The following is a 17,290-nucleotide window of genomic DNA, read 5'->3' as shown; positions in this document are numbered from 1 at the left end:
CATTTGTAACTCAAATATGTTGTTCCTGGGTGGTCCCTGGAACAACATATTTTGAGAAGGGGGTCTACGATCAAAGACATGTCATTTTGGGGGTCCTTGACATGAAAAGTTTGAGAACCACTGATTTCGAGGATTCTATTTATAGAATCGGGTCAAAGATATTCAAAGACACAAATGTTCATGATTTTAAAAGCATACAATAATGGTTAAAGGTGGTTCAAATCTAAAGCGGCACAGATATGCGTTCAGGCCTATATGGCTTAAGACCACGTTCTCTATGGCATGGCACTATGAAGGGGTCAGCCGTCTACAGAACAGTGATTCTCAACCTGTGGGCGAGGGCATACTGGTGGGCCGTGAGGATATTCCAAGTGGGGCCCAAAATAATTGGTAGAACACAAATATTTTAATGATTATATAATTTTCATATAAAAACGTATAATGTAAAAAAAAAAGTATTTTTTTCTCCCTTCTTGAAAACATGAGTTTTCGTCGTGACACTGATAATAGAAACATTGTTTCATTGGTCCAAGCCAGACCACAACTGAATAAACGGTCTGAAAATGCACACGGCTCACATATCTGACCACTACCCATGGCAGCCAAACTGTGTAGTCAGATGGGTGGGCTGCAAGCGCTATTTTTGCGCGATTTTCAAGTGGGCTGCGATCCAGAAAAGGTTGTGATCCCCTGATCTAGAAGGTTTGTCTGTCTGTGACGTTTGCCCCATTACGGCGTTATGTCTGCCAAATTAGTAACTTGTTGCTATCCATAGCTGCAGATTGCACAAGGAAGCCATGCCATTGTTAGACCCTGTCTAATTATACACACACACTAATAGGAATACATTGTGGCAATCAGACTTCCAAACGCAGAACTACAAACACATTATCACTTCATCTTATAATAAAATCTTAAAGACAGGGTGAAATCAAAAACATGTTTTTCACACTTTTAGAGCATATCTGTAGTGATAATATGGCCATACCTAACACTAGATGCCAAAAAAATAGAAAATAATCAATTTTTGTGTATATTTATATCAAAGGTCCCTAAATAGGCCATTCTTAATTACTTCCTGTGAACAGAAATTCAAAAAGTGATGACATAGACAGGTCCGCTTGCATATAAATGAACCTTTGATTACATTCACCTGTTTGTTTCCCATTGCTGGCTCCCATTACTCCCATTAGTCAGATTTTAAATCCCATCCCCTGAAGGGCTGGTCCCCTCGGATTGAACACACAGGCTTCCTTTTCAAACTGAAACTTCAAAATAAAATACCCAAAATAGTCATTTCATTGGGTCTTTAATTTGAGCGGGGGGGAAAAAAAGTGCTATAGAATGGAATGACAATGCAATCTTTGAAAAGACATTCAGTCTGCTTGATTTGTACAATATGAACTCATTTTGCCACACTGAGAGACGACACACATACTATGCATGCAGACACACAAGCAAGACCACGCATACAGTACATTTGGAGGCAAAATGAATGATAAAAAACGCATTTCTAAAACCCTTGGTCAACCATTTTTGGTGGTAGCAAACACAAATCTAACTCAATGTTGCGCGCGCACACACACACACACACACACACACACACACACACACACACACACACACACACACACACACACACACACACACACACACACACACACACACACACACACACACACACACACACACACACACACACACACACACACACACACACACACACACACACACACACACACTTTCCGTTAAAAATGACAATGATCAAAGTACAGTAGGTAGCATCATCTAGCCTCATGTATTTTCTAGTTTCAGTCTGTAATTAGGCTCTAGGGGTAACTCTGATTACAGGAGGCAAAACATTTCTCCTTATAAAACCATTTACAGGTTCCAAAAGTGGGTCAATAGGAAAGCTATAGAGTCAGGCAAGGCAACAATTTACTTTTTAGCCCAAAGGCTGGACTAGAGCCCAAACCAGTCCTCCATTCCTCTCTATAAACTGAATTGGAATCAGAAACAGTGCCGTTGACGAAATGTTAGCCTTTATCTGTACTTGGCACCTTTAATTACAAACAGTCTGAGCTAGTCCAGTTCTTTGCTTCTAACCATAAACATTCTATTACTTTCAGAAAAGTTCGATCAAGTCTTCAAAGAAACCACAGTTTCAAGTGTGTTTTATGTTGCCAGGATGTTTGATGTCACACATCATCATTTTTTGGATCTTTTTAAAGAGGAAAATTGTACAACTCAGCATCACAGAATGCTTCACAGGTCTTTTTGGTATATGTCGAAAACGTAAAGATGGAAGGCAGATCGGCAGGTCAGCAAGTGCTGTCAAGATGGACACACTGCATCTCCTCAGATGATGCCGCTTTTGGGTCTCGCTACTTTTGGCATTAAGACACATGGACGATTACAGAAAGAATACAGGTTCTGGTGAGCAGTCGGCCCACTTGCTAAAGGAAGCCTGCCAAGAAAGGCCTATTCAGAAAGCACAACACTTGTTCTACCCAGAACTCCTCCATTAGAGGCAAGGCTGTGCTGAAAGCCCATGTTGGCAGATTGCAGGCATTTAGTGGAAGAGTTGGCAGTTTGAAAAAAAAAGAAAAAAAAATGTGGGGATGTTTCTCTGGCTATCGGTTGCTCAACCAACCTGGACACATGGTGAGAGGATTATACAGTAACTAGAAAGTCGCGCCGCTACGCGGCGCTCCTATCTAGCCGCCCTCGCCACGTTGTTAACGGGAAAAGCTCTGAGAAATGCAATACAATAATTTCCTTTTTTAGCTGAAGCAGCATTTAAGGTCGTCATTGCAGGATTGCAAAGGGAGTCCTCCCTCCTGTGTCTTGCTAGTCGCTCTCTCTCTCTCTCTCTCTCTCTCTCTCTCTCCCTCTCTCACACACGCACACCTCCCTCTGTTGTAATTCGATACACTGCTCCGCTCAGCTCCACTTCTCTCTCTCTCGCTTGCCCGCCCCCCCTCCCCTGTTGCCTCCTCTCTCTCGTGCTTAGCGAATGAGCGGCATAGGGGTTGTGGGCGGTATTCCGTGAGTTCTACCGACATACATCTGATCTAGCTATGAGTTGAAGTGGATGTAAAGTGGGCGTGAATGGGCTTGGAAGTGGGATGCGGCTCTTAGAGTAATGTATTATACAGTAATGTCTGTGGTCAGGCATGTGCACACATAGACATCAAAGGGGGCTTGAGCCCCTGCCCTTTTATCCGTCTTTAAAAAGTGCCCTCTCCAGACCATGAATGCAGTTTTTACTATGGTGAAAGAAATGCAAATGCCCTCTTTCCATGCCATACCTGAAGGCCAAACTCTCCTGAACTTGAAAGCAGCATCTTATGTTGAAAGAATTGCCCTCTTTGTGTAGAAATCCATGCCGTTACACCACCAAAAATTGCCGACCTCCAAGCTCACAACTGCGGCGCGTTGTGAGCTTGGAGGTCGGCTATTTTCAATATTTTCACCAAAAGGCCCCTTTAGAAATTTCAGCCCCTGCCTCTCTAAAATTCTCTGCACGTCCCTGTCTGTGGTACTCACGCAGAGCGATACGGGATGTTATGTCATGAGAACCAGCTCTTGCCATCACAATCACATAACGGTAATTCCCGGTGTTGTGATCACATAGCCATGGTCAGGTGGCTTATTTGGTTTCTCCTTCCTCGTATGAAGACCACGTTTTGGGAGGGAGAATTGGCCAACATTTAACTGATAAAACCTCTTGCACACACACACGCACACAGACACGCACACGCGCACACAGACACGCACACACACACACACCTCCTGTCTGCACTTTATGGGCCAGTATAATGACATGTCAAGGGTGAGATGCAGAGGTGCCAACCTTAGCAACTCTGCTTCTCAGCGCTGACACCATCGCCATCACGCTGTCTCCTGAAGGCACGGGTGCAAACACTCCTGGATTAAAACTCCAGCAACCGTCCGTCCCTCTGGCGGCGACGATACATCTGTATAATTGTCATTATGTCACGTTAGAATTATGTCCCAATTGTTTTAGTCCTCCATTTGGAAAGCCGGACCTTTGTCCTGTGGAGTAAATGCAGGCGTTAGATTAATCTGTTTGGGGAAAACGGTGGCTCACTTCTGCAAGATGATCAAAATAAGACAAATTACCTGGGCTTTTCTCACTGGTCATCCGTTTTTTCTGCCTCCTCCTGGTAGGGAAAAACAAACAAACATCTTGATTAAAAAGAGAAAAACAATTGCTGGATAGAAGGTTTCTAAACGTATCCACAGTGGCTCACATCCAGAATCGGAATATAGCGGCCACCTAGGGCAGGGGTTTTCAAAGTGGGTGACGCGGCACCCCTGGACTGGGGTGCCGCGAGATCATTTGATAATATTTAGAATTTATTTGGACACTTGAACAAATATTTAGTATCATTTTAAACTTGAAGTACACAGTTATCTTCAGTCAGTTCTAACCAAAATGGCTATTATCTCAATGTTTCCCTCGCAACATAATCACTAAAATATCATTACTGTCAGGCAGAAATCTCTGTTGCACAAAACTAGTGAAAACAGCCGATCTACAAGCACACACGTGGCGTTGTGTGCTTGTAGATCTGCTGTTTTCACTAGTTTAGTACATTTTATAGATAAATACAAAACGAACGGTTTTGGACATACAAGGTTTCCACCCGACAACGATGATATGCTATAAATATAAGGTGCTGGGAGTGACATTTATAATGTAGGGGTGCCTCGGATTAAAACAAATATTTATGGGGTGCCCTGAGACAAAAAAGTTTGGGAACCCTTGACCTAGGGTACCAAGGGCATCGTAGCTTAGTGCAGGGATACTCAAACTTCTGAAACTGTAGGCCACATTACAAAAATGTCAAGGGGCCACGGGCCAGTTGATAAAATGACTTGATAACTTCTCTCTTTTATTTGCTTTATTTCCACATAACGTAAGACAAGTGCAATGTGCATTATTTTATGGCTTGGAATTCTATTCTGTCAATGACACAATTTGTAATCCAAGTAATTTGCTAAATTTTCTCTCTTTTTAATAATTCCTGGAATATTTCACACAAACACTAAAACAGACTAATCTGTACATTTGTCTGCTATTTGTCTGGGTTGTTGTCTATCTGTCTGCCTGCTATCAAGTGGGATAACATTAAAGAAAGCTGAGCACATCTCTCTTTCAATTGCCTCACAATGTTATTTATGACCTGGCCCACATTCAACACAAAAGGCTTTTTACAGAAAATAAAATAAAATAAAACAATCTATACTTAAAATAGATTACCCAGACTGTTTAGCTACCAAATGGCTAATGATGCAGTTGTTAAGTAGAGCTACAGTACATCTCTCTTTCATTTGATTTGCATTAGGACTGATTGAAGAGAAACCCGCACACTCTGCTCCAAATGGCTGAACGTTTCGAGCACTAGCTCTTCATCTGGTCAAACTCGAGATGTGTGCCACCAGCCTGCTTTTTAATAATATCAATATATACAATAAAATTGTTACAGTGTTCATAATAATTTGATTCATCAAACAGTGAACAAAACACAAGCAAAAAAGACATGATTATTACATATCAACTAATTAAAATCTAGAAAATCATTTAATGTTGGGCAACAATAGAAAAATATATATATAGAAAAGGCAAACAGTCCATACCAAAACATATACCTCTGCACATACAATAGAGACAGTTACAAAAAATGACTTATATAGAACTCCTCGTTCATTCCCTTGGGAGACATAGTGTTTAAAGTAAAAATCCAGAAAGATTCTCGTTGTAATAGTAATTTGTTTAGGTCCCCACCTCTTCTAGGACATTTGACATGTTCTATACCTTGATATCTGAGGGTCGATACATTATGCCCAGCGGCCAAAAGGTGCATTGCAACAGGGCTCTTAGGATCATAGTTACGAATGCTACATCTATGTTCTGAGATGCGCGTCTTAATGGCCCTGTTGGTCTTACCAACGTAACCCAGACCACATGGGCATTTTAACAAGTAAATAACATTTTTAGTTGTACATGTTATGGTACCTTTTATGTCAAAATGTTTGCCCATTAGTGGGTGCGAAAAGTATGAGTCTTAGTAGTGAAATTACACTGTGCGCAACGGCCGCACCTATAGTTCCCCTCTCCCCGAGAATGTGCCAATGTTTCTTTACCGTGCGTTCAAATTCTTTGCCGAGGGCTGAGTATTGTATAATACATAAGGGACTGTTATTGGAGGAAGAGTCTCGTTTTGACTGTAAAGCTTCCTCTTGTGTACAGTCACTAAATCTATCACGTGCCTTTTTTTAACCTGACTTTCGCCAGATGGTGGCAGCATTGCGTATATAACGCTCTGCTTTACCATCTGGGCTTGCTCGGCCAGTGTTGATAACACTCGTAAAGTCCCGGGCCGGACCAATCAGCGGCAGCTATGGGCGGGCTCTGAGCGGCTCTGAGCCAATAGAGTCTGATTGCAGACCACGTGGAAACCCAGGAGGCGGATTCTGGGTGCAACGTCATGCAGACAGGCCAATATGAGTGGTTGGAGTTGGCACTCCCAGACTGTGATAGAAACGGCCACATCCAATCACCAGCTACAGAAATTCAAAAAATGGCCCGCCCCTTACATCGAGTGTGCCCGAGAGAGCCCAGATGTAAGGCAGAGCGTTAAGCACTGCTGCAACTATCTGGCGAAAGTCAGGTTAGCCTTTTTTAGCATTAGGACTACAATGTGGTTTTGGGTATGCTAATTAGCCGGGCAGAGCCACTAGTAAAGAAATAAATAAAAAATCTGCTAAAATCAGCTACTTCAATGGCCACTTTCAAGATGTTTTGGCCATTATCTCTGGAACGGAAGGTCCAATCTGCTCAGTTTAAAGCTTGTTGGATGCGTGACTTTGAGCACATGAGTATCACTGTAGCTTAGTGGATGGCTGTTGCTTAATGGTTAGAGAGACCGGCTGGTCAGCAAAAGCGGTCACCGGTCTATGTGTCGAACTGTCCCTGAGCAAGACACTTAAATGAGTTTGCTTTGGCTGGTCCAACACTACAATATGACATCATTCGGAGGTTCAGTTGGACAGGATCAGAACTAACTTCGGGTGTTCTGTGCCTCTGAGATGCTGCGACTACCCGTAGGGCTGTCACGATTATGACATTTTACATGACGATTATTTGTCCCTCAAATAATTGCGATTAACGATTTAATTGTGTCTTTGTCGTTGACAATTACATTTCTGTTTGGCTTTTAAGTTCCACATGGTAGATATGACACATAACCTAAATATACAAAGAAATGACTGACATATTTGACAACTCTACACTTAGAAAAGAACATTGATAGTGGAAATAGCTTGTAGATCTGCTATTTCCACTATTTTTGACGTTCTTTTTTTAATATATGAAAATTTTTCAACATGGAAACGATGATGACTATTATGAAAAATAATCGCGATCATGTCAAATAATCACGATTAGACGATTATGTAATAATTGTGACAGCCCTAACTGCCCGAACTAGATTGATCAGTGGTGGTCAGGCGTCCGGCATTGTTTCCACATTCATTCAGCCCTACTTCATTACCTAATAAACTTGACCTTTTACTCTGTACTTAGTCTGCTCTTTTTCCCCTCTACACCAAACCTCTATGGTGTAGAGGGCCGAAAATAGCCGATCTACATGCTCACAACGCCTCGCAGTGTGAGCCGGTGTGAGCTTGTAGATCTGCTATTTTTGGCTAAAGTTCTCCGAATATGGACGCTAGGGTTCAAGTGGTTAGTATAAAAAAGGGGAAAAAAAAGTTTCTATCACTCAATGATTTGGAGGACCCCCTGTAGTAACTCTGAGGACCCCCTAGGGGTCCCGGATCCCCCTGTTGAAGACCCCTGCAATAGACACAAACACCACACCAACAGAATCAGGGCTTTGGGTTTCAAAGTCATTATTGTGCTTTATTGTACTTTAGAACTCACTTGCATTTTTCTATATGCTCATACTTTGTTTGTTTCCAATAAAAAAGTAGAATGTCTACCATTCTTCAGAGCTGATGAGGCTGGAGAAGAACAATGCCACATCAGTGCCTATGCCACTTTGCTCAACATTCCATACAAACCTCAACTTAAAGCCAACCTAAACAAACCCTCCCCAATGTTTGACAAAAGTCAGCAGAAGATTCCAATCTGTGACACTACAGTATGTCACTGTTCTATAAATAGGAGGCGGACGTTGTGGATGTTGCGCCAATGCCCAGGGCTATTTCAATGGCATATAGACAGCTGCCTCTGTTGATAAATGTTCACTGAATGCGGAAGCTCAGAGACAACAACGTCGGCGTACAGTACAATGTACTGCACTGTCTACAGAGCAGCTGCACAAAATGTCACTTTATGGCAAGACAGTTGCCCTGTTGATATGCAGGTGACACCGCACAGTAAAAAGCTCCCACTGTAATAATGTGTCAATTCTTACACTCTTCAAGAGTGAAAAGAACACTGTGGGTTTTACAGTGTGCATTTCTGTGTGACTAGGTCCATTGACTGACAGAGACAAAAAACATTCCTTGGGCTAAAACGGCCCCAACAAAAGTGTGAAAAGTGATGACTCATCACTTTTCATCACTAAACCATAGTCTTGTGGGGCCGTTTTTAGCCAAGGGAATGTTTTTCGTGCAAACAGATGCTTGCAATGGATTCAGAATCATGAAAAACACCTATTTGTAGTTTGAGCCCGCATATGCTACTTAAAGCAGATTTATTTTTATTTTATTTTTTTCTCTGTATAGTAAAGTTAATGGGACACCAACTCTAGTGGCTGATAACACCAATTTAGCTGTGTCTCAGAAAGAGTTATCATACCAAAATATAATCTACAGATATAGAGCTTTTCAAAAATGCATGGTAACCTTTGCCACCTTTCGGATACCGACATCTCGTATGGCCCATGGACTAAAAGGATCTAATGAAAATTTTGAAGTTACACACAAACATAGGGGTGGGCGATATGGTGATAAATATCGTTGAGACGATACAATGTCTCCACGATATGTCGATCATATCAGAATATATATCATGATACAATGAGGGAGCCTTATAAACAAATCCTGTTGAAATGTTAATACAGAGATTCATTGCAGAATTCATTTAAACTTGCATTTTGGTCTAAATCAGTAGTTCTCAAGCGTTAAACATATATGGTCTCCTCTTAACTCTGACAGTATACAAATGAAACCAAATCCATGTGGTTTTATTTGTATGCAGAGTTACATTCTTGTAAGGGTCACATTTAAACCTCCCAAAAGGAACCCAGAGTGTCCCCTGGACCCCACTTTGAGGACCACTGGTCTAAATGGTCAGTTACTCCTTTTTCCTTTAGTGTTTGTTACCTTGTAGGGCAACTTTGATGATGGCGAGGGCCACTATATTTTCACCTTCACTCCAGAGGGCCACATTGCATATTGCTGTCCTACTTTGTCATTCTAAGTATCTCATACAAAAGAAGCAAAAATAGCAGATCTACAAGCTCAAAACGCATTGCGCTGCGATGCGTTTTGAGCTTGTAGATCGCCTATTTTTTGCTTCTTTTGAATTGGAATCCTGAATTATCTTTTGTTATTTTTGAATTGGAATCCTGAATCATCTTTTGTTGTTTTTGAATTGGAATCCTGAAATGTAAAATTTTTATCTAATTTCAAACACATTTAGTTACAGTCATGTAATGTTAACTTTATGAACCTAAATACAAATACATTAAAACATAAAAAATACATTTTTAATATTACTATACTAGACAATAAGCTACTAATATAGACTGATATAATAAAAGCAGGTCATGGTTGTAATTGTAACAGCTGAAATCAATAATATATCAGTATTCTGGTATTAACCTGCGGGCCGCATTAAGTGAAGGTGGGGGCCGCATGTGGCCCCCGGGACGCCAGTTGCCCATGTATGTTGTAGGTGGTTGTACTGTTAAGTAACCTGAAAAATAATCGCGATAAGATCGTGTATCGTGATACCGCTTGGGAAAATATCGTGATATTGTATTTTTCCATATCGCCCACCCCTACACAAACGCACACTAACTGTTGTGACCGACCTGCTTGGACTCCGAGGCGGTCCGACTCTGGGGTCTGGGCTCGGGCTCGGCCTCCGTGGGAGAGGCAGGTACGCTCCCGTTGGAGTCGGTGATCAGCAGGGTCCGTCTCTCCCTGGTCTGCCTGTCACACTTGGTCACGCGAAACCTGGGATAGAGAGAGAAAAACAGCAGGGGTTCAAGAAAACGTCTGTAACTTGGGAACCCGAATGAAAGACATTTATGGAAGAAACGGCACTCACCCAAATGGCAAAAAAATATATTCTACTGCATAGTGCATATATGGAACTCTTTCAAGCCAAGCTCTAAGGACATTATAAATAACAAATTCAACAAATTAAATACTCACCCTTTCCTTTAACTCCGCTCCAAATATGTGTCTTTATCTATTTGCCATGTCATTACAGTGAGATATTTCCATTGCAGTAATATATATCTTAATATATATCTTATAAAATGATATCAACATGACAATTTGAAATGCAGGTTGGTAAAGTGCGAGTGATTGGGGGCAATAGTCACCTCAGACTTGATTCCCCCAATCCCCCAGCGCACGCGCCCCACACACACACACACACACACACACACACACACACACACACACACACACACACACACACACACACACACACACACACACACACACACACACACACACACACACACACACACACACACACACACACACACACACACACGCCTCTATTATCTACTGTAACTGATAAACAATTATTGCTGCCTTTCCTCAGTGAATCACACACACACACTTCAAAGCTTTGATCCAAACGAGCAAATTAATATTCTGTTCCGGGTCGCACTGACCCTGTGGCGTTCAGGGCCATTCATCTGGATGTGCAAATGAACAACAGCCATGCAACACATCCTAATCGGCACACAGTAGGACACAGTCTGCATGAAGAACTCCCTGCACTCACACCACAGGATTACAGAGAACTGAATCTGTTTCACCAATTTAGACCTGGATCGCATTATTACTTTAACCATTATGTTATGCTTTAAAGGAGTAGTTCACCCCCCAAAATGACTCTATTGATTACTCATGCCATGGAGAGTAGAGTTCAATAATATTTTTTGTTTTTTGTCACATTCCTAAGACAAAAATCTGATTAGAGTAAATTTACCCCCATTGATTCCGGATGGGCATCCGGAACGAATGGGGGTAAATTTATTGTTATCACATTTTTGTCTTAGGAATGCAACAAAAAACTAAAAATATTATTGAACTCTACTCTCCATGGCGTGACTAATCAATAGAAAAAAAGCCATTTTGGGGGTGAACTACTTATTTAACTAGCAGATGTACAAGCTCACAGCCTGGCAGTGCCGGGCTGTGAGCTTAGGGTGACCATATTCTGAAAATCCAAAAAGAGGACACTCTACCCGGCATATATATAGGCCTATATATATATATATATATATATAATTTTTCCCCCAATTTTTTTTTTCTATTACTAGTTTACCGCTCAATTATGCCCTATACCACTAATAGCCTATTATGTATTCAATTTTGAGGGGGTTCCAATTGGACCCTTTACAAATCTATTAATAGGCTAGAGATCCACTGATAAAGTATGCCTTTTGGCTCCTGTATGAACGTTCAGCTTTGTAACTAAATAAAAGAGAGGTAGCCCATTATTCAAACCGCCGTATCTTCTGCTTTACAAGGTTGTAGAAAAGATTCTGTCAATTTAGTTAGCAGAAGAGCTCTCACCTCGCACAGACTGTCTTGTAAGCTACTTTGCAGTGTTATGGGCTTGAAGCAGAACTTTTATAATTGTAAATGCCTAAATGGACACAGAAGACTACCAGCTTTGCTGACAGAACGCTCTGCTTCTCAATGTTGGTCACTCGCACTTTTTGTGCATTTCATCAGTGATTGAAAGCCGCGGTCGTCGCGAGCACCTTCGCCTCGCCGATACGCATCCGTAGAGCCGTCTCCCGTCATTTTTAGACCAGGATTGAGGGAGTAGCAGGCAAGATTCCTTCACCAATGTAAACACAGTTGCTGAGGGAGTGAGCATTAATAGCGTTTGCAGTTCGTTTGGCTCTGCGCTGCGCGATCTGCTGCAGAGCTCTGCTCTGCTCTGCCTCTGATCTGAAAGCGAGACAGGCTGAGGGAGGGAGGGAGGGATCGCAGGCAGAGAGTAGTATGAATAATACACGTTCCGGGGTTAGCGCCTCTCACAGTGTGTTTCCAAAATAACCATTGAACGTGCATTGTAAATGTCCGTGCTTAAACTGTGATATGCGCGAAACCCCGGACATTTGAAGGAATTTATAAAACCCCCCCGGACCGGCCGGACAGCCCCCTAAAAGAGGACATGTCCGGGCAAAAGAGGACGTATGGTCACCCTATGTGAGCTTGTATATCTGCTATTTTTTTTTAAACTCCACTTACGCACTTGGTGCCGCGTAAGTGGAGTTTTTCCAATTTGGTCTTTGAATATTTTGAGCCGTTTCTCCTAAATCCTCCTAAATAAGTGGTTATTTTTCATGTCAAAATTACATGATGGTTGGACCCCCATCTGCACTCTTTGACAGGAACACTCTGTGCCGTGCTGTGAGACTGTATATCTGCTATTTTTGAATAGTTAAAGTATACAATAATTCCGGGTCAAAGAGCAAACACACTTGAACTTCTTGAAAATGACACCAGGACTTCATGGTACTACTGTACTGTACTGTACATTATGATTGGTACACTCAGATGCTTCAGTCAGAGGTTCATTCTGTCTGTCTGTCATGTCTGTCGAGAGCTGGGAACGCTCATAACATCTCTGATGACATCTTTGTAATGAGCCTAAAAGGGAACTTCTACCACTTTTTCGAGTCACGTGTTCAAATACTGGATTCTGATTGGCTAAATTCCGGAGGTTATGAGAGGACAACTGCCGCAAAGTTGTGTGGGGACTTGTCCGAGATCAATGCGCCTCAGTGTACATCCGGGGACTTCAGGAGGTAGTCGGAACACCTTTCCCCCAACCAACAAATGAAGGTCGCAGCGGTCCTATGTTTACTAACGTGCGTACTATCGTCGCCGATTTATTTGGATCCAATGCAATCCGCCAACTTTAAAGCCCCTTTTCTCTGAACCTATGCCTTTCTGGAAGCGAACAGCCTCTATTTACGGCCGGAACGGTGCTTTTAACTGACGTTAGCTTAGCTGTAAGCTAGACGCATGGATTAGTATGGAGTTGGCGCCATCTGTTGGTGAGTAGAAGATGTTGTTGGTGGAACTATCTGCTGTCTCGCGGAAGTTTTATAGGCAATAATGATTGTAACTTAAGATCCTTGCAAGTTACAACTATGTGTTTTCTTTCATGTATAAGGGAAAAAGTGGTAGAAAAGCTATTTACCACTCGGGGTCGGACATTATGCTCTGATAATGTCCTGTGTTAGGGTGTTATCGGACTCGGCTTCGCCTCGTCCGATAACACCCTAACACAGGACATTATCAGAGCATAATGTCCTCTCACTCGGGGTAAATTGCTTACTTGCCTGCATCCCACCGTTCGTGAGGTCAAAATGATTCCTTCTGTATCCTGGTAGCATTGGCAAGGGTCCACTGACAATAGTGGTAGTTGCAGTGGTGTAAAGTAACTAAGTACATTTAATCAAGTACTGTACTTAACTCATTTGTAGCCGATCCCGAGTATACTCACGAAAAATACTCGAGTATTTAGAGTGCCGATCCCGCGTATACTCGCGAAATATACTGTATATACAGTAAAGCTGGCAAGGGCTACGTACCTTCCGTTGGAAAGTGCTGGCACGGGTGGACTCGCCGATTCATCATCATCGCGCATCCACGTGCACACAATAGTGATCCCTTAACATGGAAGCCAACAGTCTTTCTCATCTTTGATGTCCATTTTCTCCAAAAAACACTTTTGATGCCAAGGATGGCATTGGATTCTCGCTAAAATAGTACAAGCTGAAAGGCATCGATCCGCCATTACTGTGTACGCTTTGGACGACAACACTTCCGGGTAAATCTCAAAATGTCGTCAAGTAGGAATTGTGAGCGCGATCTACTTCCGGCCTTCAAAATAAGAGACTGGCCGCGGACGGAGCAGGCGAACGGCACCCCTTCATGTCTGGAGCACTAAATGGGTTTAAGTACAATTTTGAGGTACTTTCACTTTACTGGGGTATTTCCAGATACACACCACATCATCTCAAGTGGACAATATTGTACTTTTACTCCACTACAATTATTTGAAAACTTTACTTACCAGTTACTTTGTAGGTTTTTATTATTATTACAAAACATACATTAAACCTCTTAAGCCCCAGGGGGGTCCAGGGGGAAAATCCGCCTAAAATCTATGCCCAAATTGGAACAGTTGTGCACACAAAACTACCATGATTGTGGCTACTCTTGACTCACCAAATGTCAGCTAACCCCTGAAAATTCACAAATGCAGTGTAAAACATCACATTTCTCTGACCAAATTGTCCTGCTGTGATCATTTACCAAGGAAAAGATGATTGAAAAAGACCTCCGCCTATGGAAATTTTGCCTTCTGAATAGTGAATGAGCCTCAAGACCTAATTTAAAACATAAATATTGAATAGAAAAATTGTTCACCAAGGTGTCACCAATTGATAGGCAAAATTGTATGAATATATTGCAAACTATGTAAACTCTACAGATGGTTTAGTGAGAGTAGTGCTGTAATATTAGTAATGTTAAAGTATAGGGTGAAAAATGATAAAAACGAGTAACAATAAGTAGTAATAATACTGTAATAGGAGTAATGTATGGATGAAAAGTACAATGGCAGCTGATTACTATGCTGTAGGTGCACTGTAACAATAATCAACAAAGAAATTGTAGTTTGATTTGGTCTCTATTGATTTATTGACATTTATTGACAGCTGTTCAGAGGTCAACACCTTTTGCCCCCGCCGGCGGGGGCAATGGGGCTCAAGAGGTTAAAGGAGTAGTTCACCCCCAAAATGACTTTTTTTCTATTGATTACTCATGCCATGGAGAGTAGAGTTCAATAATATTTTTTGTTTTTTGTCACATTCCTAAGACAAAAATTTGATTCGAGTAAATTTACCCCCATTGATTCCGGATGGTGACCCGTTTTGAAACGGGTCACCATCCGGACATTTTTGTCTTAGGAATGTGACAAAAACCAAAAAATATTATTGAACTCTACTCTCCATGGCATGAGTAATCAATAGAAAAAAAGTCATGTTGGGGTGAACTACTCCTTTAACCACTTCAACCCTATGTACATTTCGGCCATTTGAAAAAAGCCGATTTGCGTTGTCAGCTTTATCGCGACGCATTGTGAGCCTGTAGATCTGCTATTTTAAAAAGATTTTTATACGTTTGAATATTTTTGCCCCCTTCCTCTCAAACACCGAATAGAAGAAATTACCGAAACAGATTTTCACCCGACGTCACCGGGTGTGATTATCTTTCTGTTCCCAAAAGTCTAATTGAATAGGAAATTTGATTGCATTTCAACCATCTCTGATAATGTGAAAGTGGAAATCAATCACAGTGGAAAATTGCCAGGGTCGTTTCCAAAAGCATGTTTATGAGCTGTCCCTGTCAAAGGTTCAGCTCATAATAAAGTATGTACACTATTACACAATCCTTGTATTAGCAGAGTTGTATAACATTTCCTTTATATGCATATTATAGACACCGTCAGATGAAAACCTCACAACTCTGATATTAGTGGTGTTCGTGTTTTCAGATAAAGGGATGGCATGATTATCACTGGTTTGATAAAATACATTATAACTAGCCCTTACCTGTCCAAAGATATGAGCTCCGAAATGATGTGCAGTGTGTGGGTTATGGGGTGTGCACTGTGCACACACATAAGAGGGATGGAAAGTAACTTTAACTGGTGCTTGTATGATAATATGTAGGAGCATCAATGTAAGAAATACCCGTTTCGTTTAATGGCTACAGAGATACTGTGTACCGATCTGCATGATTTTTGGACAACATCTGTAACAGGGCCAGACACACATATGGTTCGTCAAGCACATGTGCACAACCGTACAATTGTAGACCGTTTCCTTTTCCTTTCTTTATGACTCCGCCCCAATTCTGACACGCACGCACGCACACACACACACACACACAGACACCTACCTCCCCACAGCTAGGACGGTAATCTCCCCAAGCCCGCTGCGTCGTTGCTCAGACTTGCGGGCCGAGGGCCTCCTCATCAGGGGCCACTTCTTCTGGTTGCAGCGGCTGCATATGCTCTTGCCCCCCGGGCCCCCGATGGTATGCAAGTGGTTGCAGGTGTGTTTGGCGGCCCCTGCTGGTGCCTCAGGAGACACAGGGGTCTGTGGGGGTGTAGGTGAAGTAGGGGAAGTTGGGGTGACAGGAGGACTGGAGTAAAGGGGGGGGGAGGGGGGGGGGGAGAGAGAGAGAGAGAGAGAGAGAAATGTTTTGTTCAGTTTAGATTCAGTTATTTTCCAGAGTGGAATTGTTTGTTTCGGTATAGTTTTTATACTAAAATTGACCGAAGGCAGGACCTGCTGATGGGCTGGCCGGCAGGCGAACCTCTGACGCCACGGTCATATAACCATGACTCAGACATAACCATATAAGGAGTTCCCAACGCAGCTACGGCCAAATATGGAGTGTGTTATCTAACCTCAATGTGTCGCCATGGCATCAGGTGCAAACAAAATCAGTTAGCTCCATATATGGGCACAAAAGTGGGCATGTCCATATTGCTGATGAAATAAGGGATCTCCATATTATGTGTATAATAGGGACAAGGACGGACAGATACAGAGATCTCCATATATGAGCATATCAGCATGTCCACATATGGGCATATAGGGATGACATCAGTGTTTATTCCAACATGTACTTTCTACAGTAAGAAAGGTTTTTGACAAGTTTAAGAAATTCAGGAATCAGGATAGATATTATAATAAAAAAACAACACTGAAGGTGCGTTCAGGCGCAGACAGTTTCCATATTATGGGCACAAATGTTATATTGCTGATGACATCAGGGATCTCCATATATGGGTACAAAAGGGATAAGGACTGACAGATACAGACAGAGATCTCCATATACAGTATGAGCATATCAGCATGTCCACAGAATATGGGCATATAGGGAGGGATGACGTCAGTATTCTCCGACAGATTTAGAAAGAATTTGTCAGGGGCAAGTTTTA

At 42.0% G+C, this 17,290-nt stretch overlaps 1 protein-coding gene across 1 annotated transcript in view; it reads right to left on the bottom strand.

Annotated features, from left to right (window-relative positions):
* Nucleotides 1-2,657: 2,657 nt before the first annotated feature.
* LOC308298415 (RELT-like protein 1) overlaps nt 2,658-17,290 on the bottom strand; it is a 43,779-nt gene continuing 29,146 nt past the window's right edge. Inside the window, exons 5-8 of the mRNA XM_080742007.1 lie at nt 16,240-16,485; nt 10,095-10,239; nt 4,147-4,187; nt 2,658-4,059 (exon numbers count right to left, since the gene is read on the bottom strand). Of these exons, the coding sequence (XP_080598133.1) occupies nt 4,158-4,187; nt 10,095-10,239; nt 16,240-16,485 (421 nt within the window). The 3' untranslated portion in view covers nt 2,658-4,059; nt 4,147-4,157. The remainder of the gene's footprint in view (nt 4,060-4,146; nt 4,188-10,094; nt 10,240-16,239; nt 16,486-17,290) is intronic.

This window comes from Nannobrachium achirus, assembly GCF_963921795.1.
Source record: "Nannobrachium achirus genome assembly, chromosome: 14".
NCBI classification, from domain to species: Eukaryota; Metazoa; Chordata; class Actinopteri; order Myctophiformes; family Myctophidae; genus Nannobrachium; species Nannobrachium achirus.
This window is presented reverse-complemented; position numbering and strand designations above follow the sequence as displayed.